The following is a 26,576-nucleotide window of genomic DNA, read 5'->3' as shown; positions in this document are numbered from 1 at the left end:
GAATTTAGATGGCAAAATAAAAAATAACATTAGTCCCTGGGAAGTATACCCTACTTTTTCCTATGGTTCCATCTCTCAACATATTCATTGCTAACCCTCCTTACATTGCATTTCCATTTTCTCCCTTAAGGTTTCTTTCTTCTTTCCCTTTGGACCATTTTGTCATCTCGGACATCTTTCTGATTTGTCTTAATACTGATCATTAATATTTTTAAACTTACTATATGCCAGGCAATTGCCTAAAGCATTTATAAAGTATTAGCTTACAAAACATTTCTAGAGTTAGGTTATGTTATCATCTCTGCCCTAGAGGTAAAAAAACAAAACAGAAATAAAATGTTCCACAACACAGAATGATAAAACAACTCATTCAAAATCATGTAATAAACAACAGAACCAGGATTCCATCCCAGGCTCTAGAGTGAAGCTGAGTCTGATTTCACCACGAAGGCTTAGATTTCCCATCCTCCTCATGTGGTCCCAATGCTTTATCAGAAATACCTATCATCAATAGAGACAATTTCTCTAAAGAGTGGATGTCATAAGTCTAAGGGGAAAATAAATAATAAAGCGTATGTGAACCAGTGGATGCTGTAATAGCATGATGTTACTATTAAATGGGTAGCTAAGTAGAATGTAGAATGCTGGAATAATGAAAAATACCTGATTTCTCTTTATGGAGTTAAAAAAAATCATTTGTAATTTATCTAGTATACCTCTTCTTATGTGCTTTACTTTCTTCTCTCTCTTTACATAAATACTTATAAATACATGAACAGTCTTGCGAATAAGACAAGAGCTATCTACCTAGCTATCTCTCAATCTCCAAATTCTAAGGAGTAGGATTCATGTCATTTTGATTCCTAATGGTCAGCACCACATAAGTCAGTAACTATTCCATCTTCTGAAGGCACAAAGGAAGGGAGGGCTTCTATAAATTACCAAGGAAATAATAACGGTTTAATTATAAAGAACCACGACTTATAAAGAATCACTGCTTTTCGACGTAAAGTAACATGGTTTATACTCTTATCCAGGAAGACCAAGATCATAGCTGGAGGACCCGCACAAGTGCCGTACCAAAGACTGGTTCAGACTAGAAAACGAGAGCTGTTTTTTCCTTGTGGCTTCTCTATTGTGTGTGCGATAAGGGTAATTGCCACTACAGGAACAGTGAACCGCAACAATGGCAGGTACACAGGTCTCTGCCACTAATTCACTGCTCAGGATTTAGACTATTTTCTCCATTCTCTGACTTCAGAACTCGAAGGACAGCTCCATTCTGGGCATTTGGATTTGCAGGTGAATCAGTAGACTTGCTGGCTCAGGTCAATTTCCTCCATCTTTTTTTTTGTAAAAGCAGATTAAGTTCCTAAATCTGTAGCAGCTGAAGTGCTGGTAGTGTTGAGAGGCTCAGTGTGATGTGGAGGGAAGATCATGGGGAATAGACATTAAACTACGCAGATTTGCTTGAGCCACCCCAAATTTCACTAATCCAAGAAGTCTTAAAGGAGGAGCACAGCTCTGAAAACACTCGGAGTTCTTGCCTGCTGAGAGTTCTCAGACTAGGAGGCCGCAAAAGAGGACGGATGCTGGAGAGAGCTCCCTCACTCAAACGTTTAAACTGTTTTCCTTGGAGAGCATGGCATCCTTTATGACTTGGGGGAATGAGGCAGTAAAGTTCAGGGCATTAAGAGGTTTTTCTCATTTTGTAAGCCTGGAAGACTTAAAGAGGACTACTGACAAGGTCATTACCTGAACTGAGGTGGAGAACTGTACTGGGTATGCTGAGTTCTGCCTTGCTCCAGGAGGTTATCCTGGGAATTCAGAGTCCACAAGATGTGTTTTTGTTGTTGTTGTTGTTGTTGTTGTTGTTGTTGTTGTTGTTTTCTTTTTGGTTTTTCGAGACAGGGTTTCTCTGTGTAGCTGTGTGCCTTTCCTGGAACTCACTCTGTAGCCCAGGTTAGCCTCGAACTCACAGAGAGCCGCCTGGCTCTGCCTCTGGAGTGGAGAGCTGGGGTTAAAGGCGTGCACCACCACGGCCTGGCCCAAGCTGTGCTTTTGAAGCATTTGAATTGTAATAGCTTCTTACAGACTCCAACATTCCCTTGTGGCTCACTCCCATTGGGTACCTTTTTGTCTAAACACATTGACAGCTTTGATGAAGCATACTTGGTTGCAAATTTCCCTGACTTTAAACTGCATCAATTCACAGGAATATCACCTGCATTCTCCTTTGAAATGTGTAGTGACTCATTTCCCTGCGTTCAGCTAATGCTACTCCTTCCTACAACTCAGGCATCTGACAACCGTCTACACTTGACATTCAAATTCTGATTCCAGTATCACCTAAGCCTGGAATTCCTTTATCCAATGAAGTGTGCCTTAAGAATCCTCTGTAACTCGGTAGCATACACATTATATTTCATTGGTCTCATCCTGTTACCTCATACCTAATCCAATGCTTATGAACATCCTACCTCCCTACTTCTTCAACACTATATGTACTGAGATAAATCAGTCATAGCAACCATATTTATAACTCCTGGTCCTCACAGCTGGAAATCAACACTGTTGAACGGAGTAAATGTTCAATCATTCATCAACATATCTATCCACGTTTCTTGCCCAGAGCTCCAGTTTTGTGTGCACTCAAGGAAATCTATACATTGCACATTGCACATTGCATCATTTGTACTTACAATTGGATGCTACATGCGGGCCAATGCTAAATAATTAGCAGATGCTCCACGACTCTGTGTCAACTTTCTAACCTATTCGTGAATTTCTAAGATATTTCTTTCAGTCACTACAAGGTAAAAGAAAATCATAGAGAAAAAGAGGGAGTGATAATAAGGAGAGAGAAAAGAAGAAAGGGAAAGAGGAAGAAAGGGAGGGAGGGAGGAAGGGAGAATGGAATGAAGGAAGTCAGGCTGGCAGGTGGGCAGCTATACTCCCAAGCCTATCTACTTCAGCTCTTGTTTCCTGCATCAGGGCTGAAGGAGTCATCTCCTGGTGAGTTATGTGTCCTGAAGGAGATGCTTTAAGCTCCCACAACTAATTTATTATGCTGACCTGAAATCCTTTGAAGGGTGTTGGAGCACAGTTCTGTCTTTCATCAGCTCATTCTCTAGTTTGCACAGACCTGTTCCTTTCTGCCTTGTCTCTTCATTTATTCTGAACATACTTTAATCTCCTCTAGTGCTCAACTAGCACCAGGGATTCCAATGTCATACTATAACACTAAAGTAGTTCTGACATTATAATTCCAACTCCATAATTCTAAATACTATGCAGTCTAGACCCAAAGTAGATTATGTTTAAAGAAATCCATATCCATAATTGTTTTAAGTGCAATTTAACTATCTGTTTATGCATTTTAGAAGTTAAATTGACTCCATTCATAATCTTCTACAATTCTTTGAGATGTACCCCCTTCATAGAAGTTTAATGTATTTTTGTCCTACCCCAATGTCCTTTACCCAGTAAAATGTCTTCTATAAACAGGCGGCCTGACTTTTCTATCTTTGTCCATCCCAATCTCTTTCATAATTAATGATGTAGCTATACTTAGCTTCCTTTCTTCTTTCAGAGGAAGAAAGGGAGAAAGTAAAAATTTAGAATTAAGACCTTTTGCAGAAGAATGGGTAGTGTAGGGGCCAGTAATGCCATGTAAACAAGATAGAGACCCCATTCTCAAGAAATTTGAATTCTACAGGGGAGGGGGAAACAGGAGAGCAGCTGTACTTTATGGGACCTGGGCTGTAACTAACACCACAGTTCCATAGGAGGGTGACATCTGCTAGAATCTGGTAATGCCAACATGACTGAGCTCATTTGATGAGCAGATAGCTCCCACTCAAAATAGCAGCATGGAGGACAGGGCATACTCTAGGGAGTCTACAGGGATTTCATCCAGGACACTTCACTGAAGCTCCAAGTCATCTGTGTCAGCATTAACTTAATAGTTTTCACTCTTGGCAAACCTGTCTACTTCCTGGAAACAGACTTCACCTGTTTTTGTTGCCCTAAGGAGCCTAGAATTAGATCAGGTCTCTTGGTGTGTTGTAATCAGTGCCTTACAAAAGGCACCACGTATCCTGGGACAAACGGTATGGTCTCCCAACACAGGCTAACAGCGTCACAGCTCATTCAATTGCTACTGCACCGAGCCCAAAACACAAGTGTTCACTCCTGAAGCAAGCAAGGATTTTTTTCCTCTTCCATATTAACTAATTAAGCACAATTTAAACTGTACTTAGCCTGGAATTATTTCTACCCAAGTGCATCAATTAGTCACATTAAATTTCATATTCTACTTTGAAGCCCAATTGAATAATCTCCCAGAGTTTTCCTTATTATAAGAGTCTGTTTTCACTTTTAACATTTTCCTCTGTTTTAATGCCAATAGTAGATTTTTTTTTAAAGGAGCTTGCATTGCTTCTGTGATCATTTCCATTAAAAGTAAGCCCATCACAAAAGAAATACAAGACAATGTCAATACACAGAAACCAAATGTATGAAAATATGCCTGGGTATTTTTAGTTTTGCTTTTTGTTTATCTAGCTTTTTCATTTCTTTAGGAAACAGAAACACTGGCATTGGATGGGCATCGGAAATACCTTTACGTGTTCACCTTGGTATAAATGTTAACCACTTAGTTTAATTATAAACATCAAAATATCTGGCTTCAGATAGGATATGGGTGGGGGTGAGTTTGACCTTAGGTCTTACTAAGCTCTGATATGGTTCTGGGCATCACCTTCCTTCCTTGAATGATAGCAGAAATAAGATCCATCTTACAAAAGCTGTCAAGAAAGCCATTAAAAGCGTGCCATATATCTGGTATTTAAAAAGACTTTTTGAAAGCTATTATGATGATAGTGATGATCACATCAGATAGTAAATATTTAAACCTTAGGGGTCACAAGGTCACATGCTCTTGTGTAAGAAAATCAATGTTTGGAAATGTATAAGTAAATGTCCATGACTGTGATTAGAGGCTAACCAAAATAGAGGACAGGCTGAACTTGATTGGCTGAACAAAGCTTGTGAAGTCCTATTTTAATGCCATTAGCCATTAGTTCACTCAAAAATATTTACTTGGTGTGTACAATAAGCTAGAAACTATAGCTGACTATAAATTATAAGTGCTAGCACCTTTGGAAGGCAGTAATACAATGATAAAAAATAAATCCTTATTCTCATAGGGTCTGCCTCATGACTATGAAAGGAAACAATGAATAAGCAAGCACATGCATGAAGCAAATAAGACAAATATCCCAAAGCACTGGGCTGTCCAGAGAATCCTAGCCAAAGAGACAGGCAGTGTGTATGTAAGGCTTCTTGCCACACCACAGTACATAGAGCAGAGTATTGTATAAGCTATTTCCTGAAAGGTTTTCATTGATCTCACTGATGCTTTTATCTTAGGATTTTCACAAAGATTTTAAAGGTTCTCAAGCTTTTCACTCCCAAAGAACTGGACTGAGATGTATAGTCCTGAGCTCTTGAACAGGGGCATCCAGGAAAGAAAGCACTTGAAATACCTATAAGTTATCAAGAGCAAGAGAGATCAGCAGAGCTTCAACCTAACTATTACACAGAGTCCTGGTGGGATAGTGAAGTATTCTCTTTTCCACATTTCCAGGGCCCTATAAGGTTATGGCAAGTCATCATCTGTGAAAGGGTCTCTAAGTCTAGTGAAAAAAAAATCACACCAATAATAGCTATAAGTCAGGCTCTAATCTGAATTCTTTCAAATCATCTACTTTGCTCTTCTGAACAACTCTAAGAAGAAATAATATAATCTCTATTTTACAGATGGCAGAGATGATGTTTGTAGGATTATGACTCCTCTCCAGGTCAGTAAGCAAAAGTGCTAATATTTGACCTTAAATCCTTCTGCCTGCAAAGCCATCCACTCCAGGATTTTGTTGGGTTTCAGAAAAGCCATTCAGAAAGATTCCTGTGTTTCTAGACTTTTCATTCCAATGTCCATTGTCTATCACTACTTTATTATCTATTATTTCTAAACCAACCTGCCATGCATCCATATGTTTATCAGTGATAAGGAATGCTGTCAGATGATTTCAAAAATATCTACTAACATTGAATTTACTCATTTTTCATTATAACAAGTCAAAGAGCAATTTAGTTTTTTAAAGTATTCAAATGTGTTTGACATGACTTATTTTCACAAACCTATGCAACCTCACAGCAATTAAACTGCAATCTTTAGGTGTAAATCTGTGCAGGGCCTTAAGTATCAGTTGGTAATATTCTCCCATCAAAAATAACAGGACTGCCAGAGTCCACAGTCAATCATGTTTTATGTAAGATATAATGAGGGTTATTTTCAGTTTTACCCTTGTCTGATACATTTACCCCAATACTTAAAAATGGGTTAATAGGTACTTCTAAAATGGCATTTCTAATCAAGTACACCAGTCAAAAACTGGAATCCATTGATCACTGGTACTTCACCTGCTTATATCCTTTCTAAATAATTGTAAAGAATTTGTATGATTGCTTGTCTTGTTTTTTTTCTCCTGAAGTACAATAAGTAGATCTCTCTCTGCAAAGAGATGTTTGTGTTGAAAGCTGGGTGCAAATGCTACATTGCTCACTAAGACCTTTGTTGCACATATATACTTCAGGGAGGTTTTATGCTCATTTTGTTTTGCTTTGTTAGTTTTCTCTTTGCTTCATTCAAAGCCCAGCTAGGAACTTCATGGTGTGTTACAATCAGTTAAATATGTTTTCATCTTTGAGACAAGAAAAATTTGGGGCAGCACTGGCCATTGAAAGAGAAATAGAGAAGAAACAACAAGATTCTTTGTCCATGTTTTTGAATGGTTACAAATACAATTTTAGAGACTAAAAGCATTTATATATAAACCAGACTCTATTGTGAGAGTTTTAAATAAGAAACTATGGTTTAGTAAACAATTGCTCTGAGATAGCGAATGAGCAAAGAAATGAGATAAAATTTCAGCTCAGTCCTGAGGAACTTTTTGCATGGCTTCTACACTATGCTATCTTCTTAAGTATTATATCACTATTGAAGCTTTGTTGTTATTGAAAGACAAAGAGGAAACTGTTGCACATTCTTTCCATTTTTGAATACATGGCATAGATACTATTACACATTGAGTAAATATTTCCCTAATATACTGAGTATATTTGAAGCACTGGACTCAACCATGAAATACCCTAAGGGGAATGAATATATTCTTAACCAATGTCATTTTCATTCTGAAAATTCTGGACTGACATAAAACTGTGTATTGATTAGCAAGTTTAGGGGTTAGGTGGTGATTTGAACTTATGCTTAAGAACTGTATTTTTTTTCATTTTTATTTATTTTTATAAAATCTTGCTAAACATGAGACAATTAGATATTCATGCATAACTAAAGGGCACAAGAAATGGACTTCAAGAAAATATCTAGAAGAATTTTAAGCAGGAGATCATCATAATAAGACCAAGAAGAGCCTTATAACTGGGTGGTTGTGGCACACACCTTTGATCCCAGCACTCAGTTTGTAGAGGCAGGCAGATCTCTGTGAGTTCAAAGCCAGCCTTGTCTACAGAGGGAGTTCCAGGACAGGTTCCAAAGCTACACATAACCTATGGCACTGAAGATGGCCTTAAACACTAAGAAAAGTCTTGTGCAGAAGGGAAGAGAAAAAATATTTCCTGGAGAGAATTATAGATATGGTTATAAAGGAGTGAGACACATATGAAAATACCAAGATGCAACATGTTATTTTGAATGCTAACCTAAAATTTGAATTTAATGCTTAATTAAAAAAATATGATATGCTCTTGATACAATGAGGCATACTGAAAATTTAACATTTGGACCTTGAGACAGTGATATTGCGCTATAATTGCATGGACTATTTTGGATACATTTTAAAATAAAGTTAAGGAAGCCAGGCAGCAGTGGCATATACCTTTATTCCCAGAATTCGGGAGGCAGAGTCAGGTGGATCTCTGTGAGTTTGAGACTAGCCTGGGCTACAGAGTGAGATCCAGGACAGGTACCAAAACTACACGGAGAAACCCTGTCTCACACACACACACACACACATACACACACACACACACAAAAAAAAACATTAATAAATAAATGTAAGGGATTTGGAGAGTGCCTTGGTACCCTTTGATGTGTTTAAATGAGCTTTTGTGGTGATGGTGAAGTATTAAAATGGGAATTTTAGGATTTGGGTAGAATATATAAAAATTCAGAGCTCTGGATACCTGTGGAGAAATTCTATGAACAAAGTAGAACATGGAACAAGTGGCCTGGCCCAGATGGACAATCTCAGAGGCAGTAAGTATAATGCCATGAGACTCAAGTTCTACACCTGTTGTCCTTGGCTTTTTGTGGCTAGATGAAGTAAGCTTTTCAAGAACTTAGGCCTTATCTTTAGTAATACCTTGTTCTTTAGATTTTTATATAATTTCCTGGACTCTGTGAGTATATTTAATAGCGCTGAGTCCACACTATTGTAGTTGGACTTATCTTAGCTCAAGCTGCCATGACTGACACCATAGACTGGGTGGCTCATCCAATAGAAACCCATTTTTTTCTCATGGCATTAGAGTCTGGAAGCACCACACGAAGTCTGGCAGGCCTGGGTTCTGCTTCCAGTGAAGGTGATGCAGCTGAGCTTACAGATGATCACTCTCTCGCTGGGTCATTGCACAGCTTTTCCTTGAGAGTGTTTATGCACAGAGAAGGAGGAAGTCTCCAGTGTCTCTTATTACAGTTGACTGATCCTATCAAATTAGGGTCCTGCCTTTATGACCCCATTTCACATTAATTACTTCTATAATGACCCTATGTCTAAATACAGTTACATGGGGGATAGAGTTTCAAAACATGAATGGGAGAATGCACAATTAAGTTCAAGGGCAGTCTGGATGCAGTGGTGCCTATGTACTGGCAAGGAAAGTCCTAAGAATGGGAACTGATAAGTTGTGGTTTCTAACCTGATTAGAGAAGGAAAATGAAGGAAGAGAACAGATTGAGAATAATGTACAGCTTTTCCACTTAACTAAGTAGATAAATTGTGTTCTCTGTTGGACTTCCCATCGGTCTGACACTTTCCTTACTTCCCCAAGGAATGCTTCATGATAAAATGAAGTCTGACCCTATATAATGGGTCAACAAATAGCTACTTTCTTATCTCCATTTTAAAAAAGACCAGCTTCAGAGTCTGCTTTAAGGAAAATCCTGAGCATTTGATGATTGCAATAGTCTTTTAAATAACAGATCTTTTCATGGAAGTTTTTTTTTTTTTTTTTTTTTTTTTGGTTTTTCGAGACAGGGTTTCTCTGTGTAGCTTTGCACCTTTCCTGGGACTCACTTGGTAGACCAGGCTGGCCTCGAACTCACAGAGATCCGCCTGGCTCTGCCTCCCAACTGCTGGGATTAAAGGCGTGCACTACCACCACCCAGCTCATGGAAGAAATTTAACACACTTCTTTTTTTTTTTTTTTTTTTTTTTGGTTTTATGAGACAGGGTTTCTCTATGTCACAGCTCTGGCTGTCTTGGAACTCACTTTGTAGACCAGGCTGGCCTCAAACTCACAGAAATCTGCCCGTCTCTTACTCCTGGGCGCTGAGATTAAAGGTGGGGGCCACCACTACCCAGCTTAACACACATTCTTTATTCAATGTTGCTTCAGTAGTGTATATAGGAAGTTTAGTAGAGATTTGCCTTGAACTTCTGAAGTTTTTTTTTTCTCTAGTGGGATTTCTATAAATTCTATCCAAGTGGCATTACCTATTTGATAAATTATGTAGACAATATTTGAATAAGGCAGGTAATATCCACATCCATTTCTATGAGTTATATTTAGAACTTACTGGGTGTGCAGTGGGAAAGATGTTTTTATTTGATGCTTCTTTTCAGTGCTTATTTAATAAAATGAATGTCTGTTACAAAGGCATATCCTCTCCTCTTGTATGAGAAGATAGTCATGAGATCTTTGTTCAGTCATCTTTCCAACTGGCTCACAGAGGAAGTCTTCCATAAGACACAACTGAGAAGAAAAGCAGTGGACCACATATCTGAATCCTTGTCTCTTGTTATGATGTGCTGTAGAAATCTGAGAGTAGTGCATTGCTATGACCTGGAAGTTGGTACTGAGGAATGGAAATGAATCCCAATGAGCTGGGTACTTCCTATGTAAAGTTCACTGGCAAAGAACTAACGAAGAGAGAGAGATGGGCAGACTTTCTCCCTAGGGACAGAGACTTGAATTCCATTCCTTAATTCATGGTAGTTGTCCTCATAAAGGCATGCAAAGTCTCGTTAGTCTCATAAAGTAGTCAGTTATCCCTTTTGACTACATTTTCTACTCATTGCTTTTGTAAGTTATAGGTGACTGGGGTTGAAACAACTCAAGTGAGTTAAGTCGGTTTCTCTGATGCCTCACAACAAATTGTCTGGTCTTTGACTAAAGTAGATGATGGAAATGCTTATCTTATGAAATCCCCAGAGGCTGATTACAATATAATAAACTACAAAAATTTCAAACAGTGGAATCTGTCTCATAAGGAAAGCCCTGTCATGTGAGGATGCTAGGGGCAAAGTTGGCAAGTGTTTTCACTATCTATGTGAACCATGGGTGAAATTCTAACGATCCCTTATGACAGAACAAACTGTGATGAACAGCATGCCATAGTAACTTTAGAAAGTAAGGTTTTTCTAAAGGAGACATCCCTAGCAGGTGACTCAGGGCCGGAAGATGCAATGACCATAATTGAGTACAACACTCAAGCTCCAAGTGATTGTATTCCAAGTATTTCCCAAAGTTAACAGGTTAAGCCTGAGAATCTCTTGTGTGTGTCTTTATTTTGTTTGAGACAGGTCTCACTGACAATCTGGATCAGGCTGCCCTCTACTTGTGGTAATATTTCTGCTTCTGCCTCCTGGGTTTTGGGATGGCTTGTGCCATCTTGTTTATCTCAGATCTAAGAATCTGAGTTCTGCCTCTTAGATTTTTGGTAAAATTGAGCTTTTTCTAGCATTTTTCCTATAAACCCATAGTTATACACATATTTAAAAAAACTGTCATTTTTAAATTTTCATTATGGCAGTGAAGGGTGGACTGAGGTAAAGATATTTCATCTTTGATAAGTAGCACATAGATAAATCACAAAATTAATTGAACATAATTTTTAATAATTTTCATAATGCATACACACAAATTTACTGTTTTCCATTTAATATTTAATATCTTCTTTCATATTGAAATTAAATTATGAAGTGATATATTGCTTTATATGACTATCATGTGAAATGATTGTATTTCATACTTAAATTTTCTTTCTTTTTATTATTCAAAGTATTTCTATTGATATAGATTCATTCTAAATTGTGTTGGCTTTCGTAAAGGTAATTTCCTTCAGATGTGCCATATACTTGGGTCATACACACCAAGACAGGAGAAATAGGTTCAGCATTTGATTTCCAAACAATTCTTCACAAGCAACATCAAGTTGCTTTTGAGGAAAATGCTTATTTCCTCGAAATGAAAATCCAATTGAATGTAATCGTCACGGAATTTTCTCTCTTTAACACTGCATTTCAAAACACTGCAGATACCTTGGTGTACTCTGTGGGAATTCTAATCAGATGAATGCATGTTAAGTAACTGGTGGAAATGTGCACATCAGTACTTGTATGTTTCCTGTCATCAGGCAATAGTACATTCCGAGTATAAATTACACAACATATGGTTGTGAATGAAATAAGTTGAGGCTGCGTAGTGCTTATAGCCCTGTAACACTATCACTGGGGAGTAAATTGAGTGGAAGTTTCAGTCAATTACAGTACCAAATCTCAATGTTCTTCATAGTAATTCAAACAATGGAGGGGGAAGGAGAGAGAGAGAGAGAGAGAGAGAGAGAGAGAGAGAGAGAGAGCGAGCGAGCTTACTGTGCATGGAATATTTAAACATAGCTAGGGTGGTTTGACTTTCACAAAGGCTCTATAAATTTGGAAGTACTTAATACACTGACCGTTCAATGAAACATCAAGCTGTAAGATAATAGCACAATAGTGAGTGATGGGTTCAGGGCATTGGCTAAACATTTTCAATATATGTACTCCTGTAATTTCTAGAGCAGCAAGATGAAGACACTATTATTTTCCTTTCATGTGTTAGGAAATTCAAACAGATTAGCAGCACATCTAAGACCATAGCATCTAGTTATGAATAATTAGAGTTAAAATTGTGCCATCTGGCTAAAGGGGTCAAACTAGTACAACCAGTCTGGGATCAAATGAGGCAGGGGCAGTGTACAAATCCAGTTTACTTCACATTGATTGAATGACTGTATATTTAAAAATAACAAATGAAATAGAAACGTTATTACCATTTTTGAACATATAAACTTATCAGAATATCATATCCATGGTTAGAAGCTCTAATTCCTGTCTGTCACCATTCAACCTACATGAAAATAGTGTTTTCTCCCCACTGGGCTCAGAGACACAGACATATGTTAATGTTCCCATAAATTCTCTGCTCGCACATTCTCAAGTTTATTTGGAACTCACGTTCATCTCCTAGTTCTTTAGAAGTTGGAATGTCCTAGGACTCAGCCCATGGCATAACATTTGTTATCTACCTACACTCATCTCTTCAAAGAGATTTCTTAGCACAGAGATTGTAGTCCAAATCCTGGAGGGTGATGTGGTCACACAGGAAAATGACCATGGAGGAAAAAAAAAGAATATAAAAGACAGCCGAATCACTACTGGAAACAGCAACAGAGGAGGACAAACAAGTGAAAAGTAATGCTGAGGACTCTGATGCTGTGAGGAGGAAAGGGACACAAGAAAAGCAAAGTGTTGGAGAAAAGGTCAAAAGGCAGAAGAAGCAATTAACTCCCTGTGACAAATGAAGGCTTAAAATACAAAGAAAACATGGCAGCCATGAAGTATCATTGCTAAAAGCAGTTCCCACATGGTTGATGCTCCATTATGAGTGAGCAGTAGATATCAAAGTCAGAATTGGGAACAATTACAATTTTGAAGATGAAGGAAAGAAAAAAATGGTTGTAATAAAAAATATAAATGTGCTGTTTGATTCGTTAATTTACTGAGTGTCTACTCAATGTGCAGAACTATTTAAACAGATTAGATACCCACGCTGAAGAGAAGAACAAAAGATAACCCTCGCTAAATTTCACTCTTTTGGGATGGATGAATTTAAATCATAGACGTTTCCAGGGTGATTATTCACATCATTTACATGGCCTGCCAGGTATCTCTCTGACTACACACATTTCATATAACCTTCCTTCAAATCTAAAGCAAAACCTTAGTTTCTATGTCTCCTTTCAAGGTAGTCTGATACTTGATTTTTTTTATTTTTTTTTTAAATGTGAACAGTGAATGAGGAGAAAGAATGATAGAATAGTATGGAAATCTGGGAAGGGGATGAGAGGACAGGGAGAAAGGGAACAAGAAGAAAGGAAAGGAGAAGTAGGAGAAAGAATTGGGAAGAAAAGATGGAAATCAAGAATCTGTGTTCTGCCATTGTGTTTGGTTCTTTCCAGCTCTTCCCCCTTTATTTATCCTTTAGACCAGCCCAGAAGTAAAGTTGAAGTCCTGAGTCTGGGCCTCTTGGTATTTAAAAATCTAACTATGGCTTACTCAAATATCTGATGTTATATGCACACCAATGTGAATTCTTCTATAGGTTTATGACATTCTCAGCCTTACATACAAAACCAGAGTCATCATGTTTTTACCTACTAAATATCCTTTCCAATACAACCTACATACATACATATACCACCTCCACCAAACTCTGACAGTATCAAGTGTGAAAAACATCTCCCTTCTCCCTCTTAGTGATAATTACTACACGATCTAAAGGGCGCATAGGCTGAAATCTTCCCAGCAGAATATCATCATTTACTTTTCAAAGCATGTACAAAATCAAGTAGCCTTGTGGGAAATGGAATGCAAATGATCTGAAGCTGACACTGAATGTGTTAGTGTGCACCAAAAATACATTCGGGGAATTTTTCTGGGGTCCCCACGATGGAGCAGCCCTTCTATCACCTTCACTTAGGTGTGGTGGTGAGGGGTACACTCCATTCACAGCACTATGGTGCCAGAGTCAGCTGCCTCTGCTTGTCTTTAGAATTGTGTGTGGAGGACACTTAAACATGAACTCAAATACTGTGTGTTCACCTGGATAAAAGAGTTTAGCCTTAACCCGAATGTGAATGCTGAGGACATCACGTTTCTTGGATTTCATATAGAAAATTCCTTGGAAACAGTGAAATGCAATTGAAACAAAGTTAGGGACACCTGTGTCACAGTATGTAATGAAGGCAGTACCACTCCTCAACGGCACTTTTGGGGATTCATCCTAGTCTTAATTTTCTCTGGTTGAAAATAGCAGCTTTTAGTAATAACTTAAAAATCATTACTGTTGCTGTTAAAATAAAATGAGTGCTGACTTGAGATGTGAGAGATATAAACATTCCTCAGAGTTAAGAGTATAAACTAGTACACTCACTGCTAATCAGTATGTGCTTCCCTGAAGAAATTAAACGTGAAACTTTCATGTGACCCTGTCATATCAGTTTTGAGACGTACATACAGGAATCAAAGCCAGTTTACCACAGTGATGACTGTATACTCACTGCCCCATTCAGAAACCATGGAATCCACCTAGCTGCCTATCAACACATGAATGGATAGTAAAACGTGACATATTATACAAAGGAGCTTTCTTAGCCATAAGGAAAATTGAAATCAAAATCATTAAAATGAAGTTGTAGAAAAATAGAACTGGACATCATCATGCTAAGTAAAAAAAGTCAAACTCTAAAAGAAAGTGTTATCTGTTTCTTCTCATCTGGATGAAGTGGGACTGGGAAAATGTGGCATGAGATTAAAAGTAGATTAATGAAAGTGCAGGAAGGGGAGTAGAGAGGAAGAGAAGAGATGGAAAGGGGTGAGACACAAAGCAGAGGGAATGAATATGATCAATGTACTTCACATGTATGTGTGGAAATGTCATAATAAAGCTCTTTTGTATAATTAATACACACTAATAAAACAGTATCTTCTGAGAAAAAAATCATTACTGTCTAACATCGCTTAGGCATTTTCAAAAGTAGACTGCTGCTGATAAAAAGATGTTTCAGATTCATTCAAACCCGCGCCTTCCGGCGTCCCGGCTGCTGCGCGGCTCCGCCCTCGGCTCGCACCCGCTTGGCCCACTGGACTAGAGAGGTGACTAGGGTTGCTGAAGCTCCCCTGCCATGTGGATTGGGCTCTCCACAGAAGAAGGTGTCCTCTTTCCTGTCTAGAATGGCTGCGCCTAATCAGATGTCTGTCTTGGATATGATTAAAGAGTTTAGAAGGAATTGGCGTGCTCTTTGTAACTCTGAGAGAACGACTTTATGTGGTCCAGACTCCATGCTCTTGGCATTACAGCTTTCCATGGCAGAAAACAACAAGCAGCACAATGGAGAGTTTACAGTCTCTCTCAGCGATGTCTTACTGACATGGAAATATTTCTTACATGAAAAACTGAACTTGCCCACTGAAAATATAAAAGTGGTTGATCACTATGAAGACATTAAGAAAACATATGATGATTTCTTGAAGAATAGTAATATGCTAGATCTGATTGATGTTTATCAGAAATGTAGCAACTTGACTTCTAATTGTGAGAATACCATGATATCTTCAGTTCTGTAACACATTTCCTCACTGAGCGAATGAGACATGTAAAGGTTGCTCTTCAGGCTAGTTATGGAGGATTGTCTGCAAATGTTAATGTGTCTCTGCAGAACACCAAAAATTAAACAGAAGCTGCCATGATGGTCGTTTCATGAAGAAGACTCTGGAATTCTAACAACTCAGTCTCTGATACTTGTTTTCTCCAAGGGAATTTCCACCAGCAACAAAATTGTACAGCAAAATGTATCTTGGGTTGATTTTTTTTCAAAAGTGTCTTAAATGTATCCCTAATTAGTTTGGACTATGTCTTTAAAGTTAAATATCAGAATATTCCAAATAGTTCTGGTTTTCATGCTCTTAAGTCTTCATGGCCTTAATAAGGTTGCTTTGTTTCTTACTTGTTGTAGTTTAAATAATGCAGATATTACTGGGAATTAAGATAGACAAAGATGTAGTGGTTCTGGAGAGGTAGTAACTTGAACCTTTACTCCCTAGTTTATAATTCTCCATCTGGGAGCATATAAGGCCTTGGGTTCTAACTGTAATATCAGGGAGAGAGATTTGGGACAGATTTGTTTTCACATGAACTTAAAGTATGTGGACCACAGTATCAGTGAGCTATGGCCAGCAGAAGGGTAGATCTCAGAAGAGCGTAGGCACAGAGATCTGTGAACCCTCAGGGCAAGATCAACAGATGTTTTCTGTGGGCCGGCAGGGTTCTCTGTCTCTCTAGCTGAGAAGTAGTTCTATTATTCCCTGTTGGTAAGGCTTGGAGAACACAGACTTCCTCAGCAGGTGACTGACAGCCTCTTCGGTACTTTCTTCTCCGGCTGCTGGGCTGCTCAGAGGAGCACAGAGACCATGGCACCTTTCATTACTTGGAGAAATGTCATGTCAGAGAGAGCCTGAAGGAGCCAATCAAGAGAAACAGCAACCCAGTCGAGGGTTACCATCGACCAGAGAAGGATGAGTCAGTGGTAACACATTCACAACAAAAGAGAGCTGCTGGAGGGAGGAATAACGCCTTAAATACACAGAACTGTTCAAGTACTTCAAGAAATCCAGGGATAACACATGAACTCAAGCCTTGCTAGGTCTTACCTAACAAAGAAGCCAGCTTGCTGGGGACACCGTGGGAGTGACGTACTGATGCTAGAGTGTCAGCAAGGGCCGGCACAGGCACGAGCTCCAACTGTCCAGGCTGCAGGGAGGACACCGGGGTGCAGATTCCTACATTGACTGCAGCTGGGAGAGAGCCCTCTGTTCCTGATGAGGCCACGCTCAAAAAGACTCGGACAGCACAGGACTCCTGAGGAAGCTCCTACACTTAGCTGTAGCCAGAGACCTGCAGGAGATGCCCTGAACCTTTGTGAGAAGAGTGTGGGAGGTGGACGCCTGGTGCCTTCAGACCTTTCCCAGGACATCCCCATCCACACGGCAGAGGTCGACGCCCCAGCAGCCTCTAGGAAAAGGAAGCCCATTTCCAGGGCTTCCAAGCGGCCCCGTGGACAGTAAAGGCCCTGCCAGGATCTCTCAGCGCCTACGGAAGATCCCTCAGCGTTAGCCTCATTGGCCCAACATCCTCAGCAGAAGCCCCTTGCAGGCGGGTCTCAAAACTCAACGTTGCCCAAGGTTTTCCACAAAACCCGCAGGGGGAGGCGAGACCCCGCGAAGCTGGCAGCTGCCATGGAGCGGGTGAGGCAGTGGGAAATTGGCCTGCTTCAGAACCTCGAGGAAGCCGCGCAGCACCACCTCACTATAGAAACCGAGGCTAAGAAACCAGCGAGCCAGGAGCGTCAGTTTACCACAGAAGACCAGCCAGAGCCCTTCTCCCAGGCCCACACAGGGCACAGACTTTTGCGTTTTTTGGACACATGATCATTAAATGTAAAACTGGCATTACTCTTATAAATGTTTGTACCACTCACTCTATCCAGAAGCGCTTGTTCCTTTATTGTAAAACCGTAAGCACCCTAGCGTGTCAGCCCCATCCGTTCTCCCCGGCTTGATCCACCCCTTCTTCAGGTGCAGGGGCGGGGGCACTGGCTCTTCCCTGAGATGCAGGCAGAAGCCTGTTGCTTGAGTAGACTCAGAAAACAGTTCCCGAGAGAAACTGAAAACTGACTTGTTCACCGCCTGCACTAGATGCCAAGGGCGTGTAAGGTCTAGGAGGTGCTAAGAGGCAGGTGATGTTGATTCTGAAGCTTCAGGTTGCGGGGGAAAGTATTTCCTTCAGTTTGTGTCAGAAGTGGAAACGTTTTTTGAAGGGTTACCAACCTTCAGGAACTCAGGAAATCTCCCACAAATGGGTCAGGTGCAGGCGGACACCTGCAGTTGTCCGGACACTCCAACATTCCATCTGCTCCAGTCTGGGTGGTAGGAGTCGACTGTGTAAGATGTTCCAGCGTTTGCAACTTTTACAAACGTCCTCCTGTGTAAACCGACTGTTCATTTGGCTCATTTTTCATAATTACTAAGAGGTTATAAAATTACCAGTTATAAAAATGATACAAGTCTGTTAACTTTTCAAAAAAAACAGGAAAATAGAAGCTCAAAAACTTATTATGTAATGATATAAAGGTAAATACTTCCAAGTAATTTCTAATTTTTATGAAAAATAAGCTGTTTTCATGACAACTTAGAGAAAAAATATGAAGATTTCCTAATACAAAAGGCATATTGACACAAAAATTAGTATCCTAACAAACACCAAATTGAAAGAACTTAGAGGTAGAGCTATAGTTCTTAACATGAAGATACTAGTAGTCCCAGGAGGGAAAAAACTAAATAATAATATATTTGTCATAATAAATAGAACTGTTAGCTGAAAAGAAAGTGTACTGATAATTAGTGTTTAAGTTCTAGGCTCTATTGATGAGAAAAGATACATAGATATGACCTGATAAAATTCCTGGACTCTTAAATATTATAAAACTCCTTGGTTATAATTTATTACTGAATTATAATTTAGATATGTTTGTTATTTAGCAAAAGATGAACTAGAATGTCCCTTTCCAGCCACAGTAATTGTTTATCATTCAATTTCAAAGGATTTGTGAGAATATGGAGAATTGTGTAGAAGGAAATGTTATATTCATATATATTTGTCCACAGATGTCAAGCAATCCTTGGTACTGGACCATCTGTGACAACATGCAGAATTTTATATAACATAATAGTCTGTTTCCTGTGCCTTTATTGTACTGTGTATTGTTTACAGAGTCAACTACGGGATTTTCTGTCGGGCACACAGTGGGCAGTAAATGATGGAACTAATTCTCACGTACCAGCATCCCCAGTGAAATGCAGCCAGGATGGTGAACAGGTACTGTTAACACTGCCAGCCACTTAAAGCAGGGGGTGACCACTCAGATCACGAATCTGTCGGTTCATTGCAGTTATCACTGTTTTTTTCTTTTTTCCAAGTTTTAAAGTTGTTTAAATAAAGCTGAATTTGTAAAGGATACTAAAAAAAAAAAAAAAAAGATGTTTTAATGGCTGACTACATGAAAAACAAGTGGTTGTATAAGTTTAATCTATGGAAGAAGTAACAGCCACACTTGGCAACTAGGCCTTGGTTTTCAAATAGCACCTCCAAAACAAGGACGAAGGATTCTGAGGAATGTCTATGATCCGATTTAGGACAATTTGAGCACCAAACTAATGACAGTAATATTTTGTAAATTTTTAAGAAAGTAGTAATCCAGAAATCCATAGATATAAAATGAAATATGTGCATAATTAAAGGAGAGCATAGTATCTCTTTTTGCTGTTGTTGCTTGTGGGTTTTCTTTGCTTTGGTTTGGTTTTTGTTTGTTTGTTTTGTTTGTTTGTTTGTTTTGTAGCAGTATCTTGTATTCCAGGCCAGCTTAGATTTTGCAGCCCTCACCTTGCCTTTGTCTATGAGTGCTGGAACTATGGGTGTGTATCACCATGTTTGACAGTGATCACTCTTTCTCACAATAAAATGCCAACTAACAAATATGAAGGAAATGATGGAATTAAAAAATAACCACTTTGCATTTACTATAATAATAACTGTTTTAGGGGAAAACTGAGTGGATGCTGAAATTGATAAATGAATGACAGAAATATCAAGGCTTTGATCTCACAAGACCTGTACGAATTACAAAGAGGCAATACAAAGTTTGTGGTGGCAAAATTACACACTGCATTAAACAGGGGATCAAAGTTAAATCACCCATAGAAAGAAGAAACTGTATCATGTGACTGTAGGTAGGATGCACATAGAGAGAAAAGACCCCATTCCCCTTTCCTATAGCACTCTTTGGCTAGAGTACCTACTCTATGAATACTCATGAGCGAAAGCATCAAGAAACACTGAAATGAAAGATATTTGTTGCTTAAAGTCTTTTAGAAAAATAACAAGTAAGATGTAAAAAGAAAAAACAATCTGTTACAGATTAAAGGAAACTTGATATTTGACAACTAAATGAGACTTGTTTAAACTTGATACATTATTTTTACTGTGTCAGTTACCATTGGTTCAGTACACTGTGCTGTGTATGGATACCCCTTGCTATTTAAGAAATGAAACCAAGGAAGTGTAGCTCTTGCCCCTCATCAAAGAAGCTTCTTTTGACAGCAAGTGGAGACCATCATAGAACACTGCAACTGGATACAGTGCAGAGGCCAATAGGTCATGGGGAGGAAAAAGCTTAGCCCTTTAGTATATATACATACGAATGTATGTATGTATGTATGTATGTATGTATGTATGTATGTATGTATGATCCTCCCAAGGCTCAGGGGTTACCACAGAAGAGGAGGCAGAAAGAGGGTAAGATCCAGAGGTGTTGGATGAGAACAAGGAAACCTCCTTTGGACACTGATCAGCTGCATATATAAACTCACAGATGTTGTAACAGTATGCATGAAACCTGTGTGAATTTTGGTTTTTAATGTGCTTCTTGTTTTTTAGGTTTGTTTACTTTGTTTTTGTTGTTTGTTTTAAAGAGAGAGAAAGAATACAAAGTTGGATGGGTAGGGAGGTGGGGAGGATTTGGAGAAGGGAAAACATGAACAAAACACTTTGTAAGAAAAACTTATTTCACTACAAGAAAAGTCATGGTGGGAGGAAGATTATTCTCCTTTTGGTTGTTAGGCCTCCCTCTTGTTACCAAGTTGATTTAACCAGTTGCCACTGCTCTGAGTCCTTCATTCATACCAGAATCAATATTTCCAGTCTTCCGTTATTGACTAAGGAACAGAGGCTCTCCATCAAGCCTCCACATTCTTAGTACCTGATTGGGACTGCAGTGGCACCTGGCTTTATGGGCTGAGAAACTACTGAGGTTTTGGCACTACTCTCTAATTATTGACATCCCTAACCTGAAGGAATGGACAATTAATGGGTTGTCAGCCTTTCAGAGGTAAGATAACTGTTATTACTATTCCCAGGTAAACTGATTTAATAAATTATTTTAATATACCTACATTTGTCCTTTTGGTTCTGCTCTTCTAGATAACCCTGACTAATATATTCTATATCCTAGCCAACTAACTCCAAGAACTGTTTAATACAATCTGTCTTTCCTTAGGTCATGGATTCCAGTTCAGGCAAACTATAACATAATCTGGAGCTGAGAACTGAGTTGACTCTGCAGTCTCCCTCCATGTGCAGCCATGGCTTGGTGTGACATTGCTCTGTTTAAGGGTACAGTTTCTAGTGGACAGTGACTCTTCTACAGATGGAGGATGGAGGCTCTTCCTTGCTCGACCTTTATTGCACTGAGAACAATATCCTTCATACTCTTGTTATCCTTAGGTTACCAACCATCTTACGGGTTTTTTTCCTTTAAGTTTGCTTTCCTATATTGTCTGTTCATTGAAGTTTTCTCAATAAAAAGGCATTTCTTCAATGTTAGGTCATCCATACAATCAATATCAATCCCAATTGGACAAACCTTATCTTATCTGACTTATCTGCAGTCATGTTTAAGATACTTTGTGCCAAGGGAAAAACAGTCCCTGGAGATGTTCGCCAGTGTCAGAAAGAGACTGTGGTTACAGCATATAAATATTCATGCAGCAGCACTGTCATGAGGAACCACCTTAAATACTGATCATGGGATATGCAGTCAGACCCTTTCAATGAACATAGCCCAAATCCAGATTTTCCAAAATATGATTCTGTGTCTCTGATTTTTTTTTTTTAGAAAAAAAAATGAGTTGGTTCATAGGTAATGTCTATTTGTTATTATTAGGAATAATATGCCTTAATACATTCTAGCACAGCTGTGGCAGAAAGTAGAAAAGAAAGGATAAAATTGGCTGAATGTAGTCAAACTCTATTGTTGTTGACCTTCCAGAGGGACTTCATATCTATGAGCATATTTGTCTTTTGTTTGGTATCAATAGATTTGGCTCTATCTGAAATTCACCTCCATTTGCTACTCACTCCCATGTTTTCCCTCCCTTGCATCAAGCATCTGGGAGTATTTTACACGGCTTTCCTGTAATCTGCCAAACTATGCACACATGTGTCTTTCAGGAGTCCAATTTTCTCCACCCAGTAATTGGCCAATGCAGAGAAACAAAGTATCATTTTATTTTACATAATGGTGCTATGTAAAATGATTCACTAATTCGGTGCTGAAAAATAATAACCACACGTTGGGAGATTTAAAAGAAGAGAACCCAGGGATATCTAAGCATTCGGCACTTACACAAGCTCACTCTTGCCCCCTGCAGTTTGCTAAGGGACCAAAAAGTGTTTTGCAATTAGCTTTGTGTTTTGCCTGCAAACTTGAGCTGAAATATTCATTTGCCTTATAAGGAGCTGTCAGTATTCCCAAGAACCCAGCACAGAACAGTATTATTTAGAAAAAGATTATCTCCTCTATCACGTGACAAATATGTACTTGTTCTTCCTTTGCCTCTTTTCTCATTAATAAAGAAAAATCATCACAGAAAATTATGCAACCTATTACTTACTATGGATTACTGTGTTTTGTGCCCTCACAATTTGAAAGGCATGTCTCTATAAATGATGAGCAATAGCTAATGCTTTCCCTAAATAATACAAGTTTTAAAAACACAATTCCTAAGGAAATTGTGTGCAGTTATCACATGCAATTTCTTTGTACTAATGAGATTATGAGAAAACTTTTTTCCCCAGAGCCTCAAAATTCAGCACCGATATTGTGGACAGCACCCTCCAAGAAGGAGCACTTAAACCGAACTACTGAATGAAAACAGAATAAAAACCTGTATGTGTGGTAACTAACTTTTTTTTCTCCTTTTTTTAAATTTTTTTCCTTTTATTTTATTTTACAATATCATTCAGTTCTACATATTAGCCACGGATTCCCTTGTTCTCCCCCCTCCTGCCCCCTCCCCTTCCCCCCAGGCCGGCCCCCATTCCCACCTCCTCCAGGGCAAAGCCTCCCCCAAGGACTGAGATCAACCTGGTAGACTCAGTCCAGGCATGCCCAGTCCCCTCCTCCCAGACTGAGCCAAGCGTCCCTGCATAAGCCCCAGGTTTCAAACAGCCAACTCATGCAATGCGCACAGGACCTGGTACCACTGCCTAGATGCCTCCCAAACAGATCAAGCCAATCAACTGTCTCACCTGCCACCACCACCCAATAACTAACTTCTGACTAACCGAATACCTTACATGCCAACTCCAAGTACCCTTATGCCACTTAGTATGAAAATCTGTTCTCTTTGATTACCCCAATGATACGAGACAAATTTAGAGCAATTATAAATAAATTCTTAAAAGTCCTTGCCACTCTTCAAAATAACCTTTGTGGTAGGTTGTTTATATTAATAGAGGATTGAGTAAATAATTCAGGATTTCAGCTGATTAAAAAGGAAAATGGGCTCACTCTCAGCCCAAATGAATTTAATGTAAACACTATATTGTGTTATTGTATGTTTTATTCATATTTCACAGTTGGTCCAGGCCTTACATATGCTAGCATGCAGGATGCACTGCATACTTGCAAGTCTGTTCTGCAAAGCATTTTCCACAAGCAGTATGTGCCTGCAGTCTGTAACGCTCCTTCTGTATGAGGCATTTCTGTTCATTACATAGGCTTTTCTAAGCAAGAATGGGGGTGTCAGAGATTAATCAGTGTGGTTCCTGGTTAATAAGCCGGGCTTCTTTCTTTCTAGAAGGGAACCCTTTTAACATAGCTAGTAGAATTAGCATCAGTTTTTCCACTGTTCTTTGGATGCAGCACTGCTGAGCCTTTTCAACAAATAGCTGCGCCATTTACTGAAGCCGTGTCCAGCTTTGTAGCCACAGATGAACTATCAGGTTCTAAATTCCTTCTCTCTTTCATCTCTTCTCTTCTCCTTTCCCCTCCCCCACATCCTGTGTAGAAGTGATGTCATTATATGTTACTCCACAGCTATTGGTAACATTCTTCAGTCAGTGATTACTTTGTTTTTTTGTTGCTTCCCCCCCCACCCCACCCCCACCCCCCGCGCTTTGGAGACAGAGTCTGTCACCAAGACAAGTCTGTCACCAATGAGACCTGACTGGAAAGCCAGGAAAGCCCAGGGATCTTTCCATTTCTACCTCCACAGTGCGATGATTACAAGGGTATCCATGCTACCACTCATGGCTTCTAAAATACAGTTCCTGGAAATTCTACTCGGGTCTTAGTGTATAACAAGCAACGGCGTGCTCTTCTGAGAAAGTACACTCCTGTCCCTTGGCAAGAGAAACTCAGAACAGAGTTCATTATGCTTGTTCAGGTCCATCTATCATTTTGATCTATAATTTTAGTTCATAATATCAATTATCTCATCATTATGGTGTGTTGCAGTGTCATATTACAAAGAAAGGAATGACCATTGCTTCTGTAGATAGAGCTAAGCATAAAAAAAAACCCACAGATAATTGAATGAGACAGGAGTTAGGATAAAGCTATGAATGTAATTCCCTGTCCAGGATTATAAACTTTCCTTAATCAGGATACTTTGAAGGCATTCTTTCAAATAATAACAATTACACTGAGCTATATTATTTTTCAGACCATAATTATGATATGCTTTCCAATAAACATGTCATGACAGGCCTGGTAAGGATTTATTTGTCCATTTATTGATTGACTACTTCCCATGCATCAGGCATTGTTCTAAAAGAGCTAGGGATCCACTTTTGAACAAGGCAGCTAAAGTTCTCTCTCTGATACAGTCTATCTGGAGAATACAGACAGTGGGAAATTAGAACGGTCACAGGAGTAGCAAATAGGAGTGCTACTTCAGGCAGCGTGGCCATGAAAAATTTTGCTGAGGTAGTTGAAATGAATCTGAAATTATGACGTTTAAGATGAGACTGGAATACCAAAGAAGAGCTCCATGGTATGATCATCTGCAGGAAGTGTATGCGGGTATGGTGAACAACTAGTGAATATGAACTAGGATTGATTCAGCTCAGGCTGTTACCAAAACAGAATAGCAGGGTAAGTCTGGATGAGCACTTTCCTCCACAGTTCTGCATTTTCTTGGGAAGTAACTTGTAAAAATAAAAACATATTATGACATAGATGAACTTCTGCATCCTTACACTCTACAAATTAAGGCTAAAGGAAAAAAGGGACCATGACTAATGGCTACATTCACCTAAATTTCAAATGAATTTGAAGGAAAGAAAACAAGGCGGGGTTATTTCATGATACAGAGTTGAATCAAGACTAGACTACACAGGAACTGAAAGATATCTGGAAAGTGATCAGAGTTTTGAGTGCTGAGATATGATCATTCACAATTGCATGTGCTTTTTAACAGTTCTTTTGAACAGTAGGCCTGTGGATTTCAATTTATACTACCTACACATGACTAGAGTAAAAATAAAGTTAGATTTATTTATTTTCCTTCATGCAGGATAGTTGATAGCACCTCCTGCTCACTTTATAAAAGTCCCTAATAAACTTGTGATAATCCATATCAGATTTTGCTAATTTTTGCATGGAACTCATTCCCTTATATTTAGACGCTTTTTTCAATGTGGGACAGTAAGACTATTTACCCAGTCTATTCACAAACATGTCTCCTCAAGAACTTTGTACAAGAGCTAAAGATCTTAATTTGCATGTGGTTTCAACATTCCATTTTAATTCAGTAATTCTGAAAAACCTGAATTCAATCAGCTAAATACAGTTTCTCATTTTACCCTGCTCCTTGAAAGCAGACTTCTTCTGTTATTCGCCTTCTCCCTCTGTTCCTAATCCTTCTCTCATTAATTCCCCCTTCCCTCCTTCCTCCCTTCTTTCCTTCCTTCATCCCTTTCTCCCTTCCTCCATCCCTTCCTGTTTTTCCTCCTCCTTTTAAACAAATTTCTAAAAGTTCTTGTTAAATAAAAAACCATGGAGTCAGAAATTTGGGTTAAAGCCTTAGAACGATCAGGGAAATATGGAAATCTACCAGCTAACCTCACCTCACCAACTCTGCAGCTTCCAAGGAGAGCTACTTCCTGTCTACCCAGGCTTATATGCCTTGCTTTTCTGCCCTCTCATTGCCTCTTAGCCCAGCTACCTCACTTCTATACTGCTCTGTCACTGTCTGTCTGTCTGTGCAGACCTCCAGGCCTCTATGTTTGGTACAGGGATTAAAGGCATGTGTCACCAGCTTGGCTCTGTTTCCTAGTGTGGCCTTGAACACACAGAGATCCTGCCTGCTAAGTAGTAGGATTAAGGGTGTGTGCTGTCTGACTTCTTTGTTTGCTTAAAATGGCTGGCCTTTCCCCCATCTCCAGGCAAGCTTTATTTATTAATGTACAAATAAAATATCACATTTCAGCACAAATAAAATATCACCATACCTCCTCCCACTGAATACCATTTGTACACATGCACAGAT

The 26,576-nt window shown here is 39.1% G+C and overlaps 2 protein-coding genes across 2 annotated transcripts in view; one reads left to right on the top strand and one right to left on the bottom strand.

The window, feature by feature from the left end:
• The window catches only part of Agbl1 (AGBL carboxypeptidase 1), an 835,836-nt gene that overhangs the window by 199,518 nt on the left and 609,742 nt on the right, over window positions 1–26,576 (bottom strand). The window lies entirely within an intron of this gene.
• LOC143267419 (PCNA-interacting partner-like) lies at window positions 15,204–19,102 on the top strand. The gene is made up of 2 exons (XM_076545336.1): window positions 15,204–15,746; window positions 18,958–19,102. Exons 1-2 carry the CDS (start codon window positions 15,363–15,365, stop codon window positions 19,087–19,089), a joined length of 516 nt encoding a protein of 171 aa, XP_076401451.1. The 5' UTR covers window positions 15,204–15,362; the 3' UTR covers window positions 19,090–19,102.

Source organism: Peromyscus maniculatus, chromosome 1 (genome assembly GCF_049852395.1).
Source record: "Peromyscus maniculatus bairdii isolate BWxNUB_F1_BW_parent chromosome 1, HU_Pman_BW_mat_3.1, whole genome shotgun sequence".
Lineage (NCBI taxonomy): Eukaryota > Metazoa > Chordata > Mammalia > Rodentia > Cricetidae > Peromyscus > Peromyscus maniculatus.
This window is presented reverse-complemented; position numbering and strand designations above follow the sequence as displayed.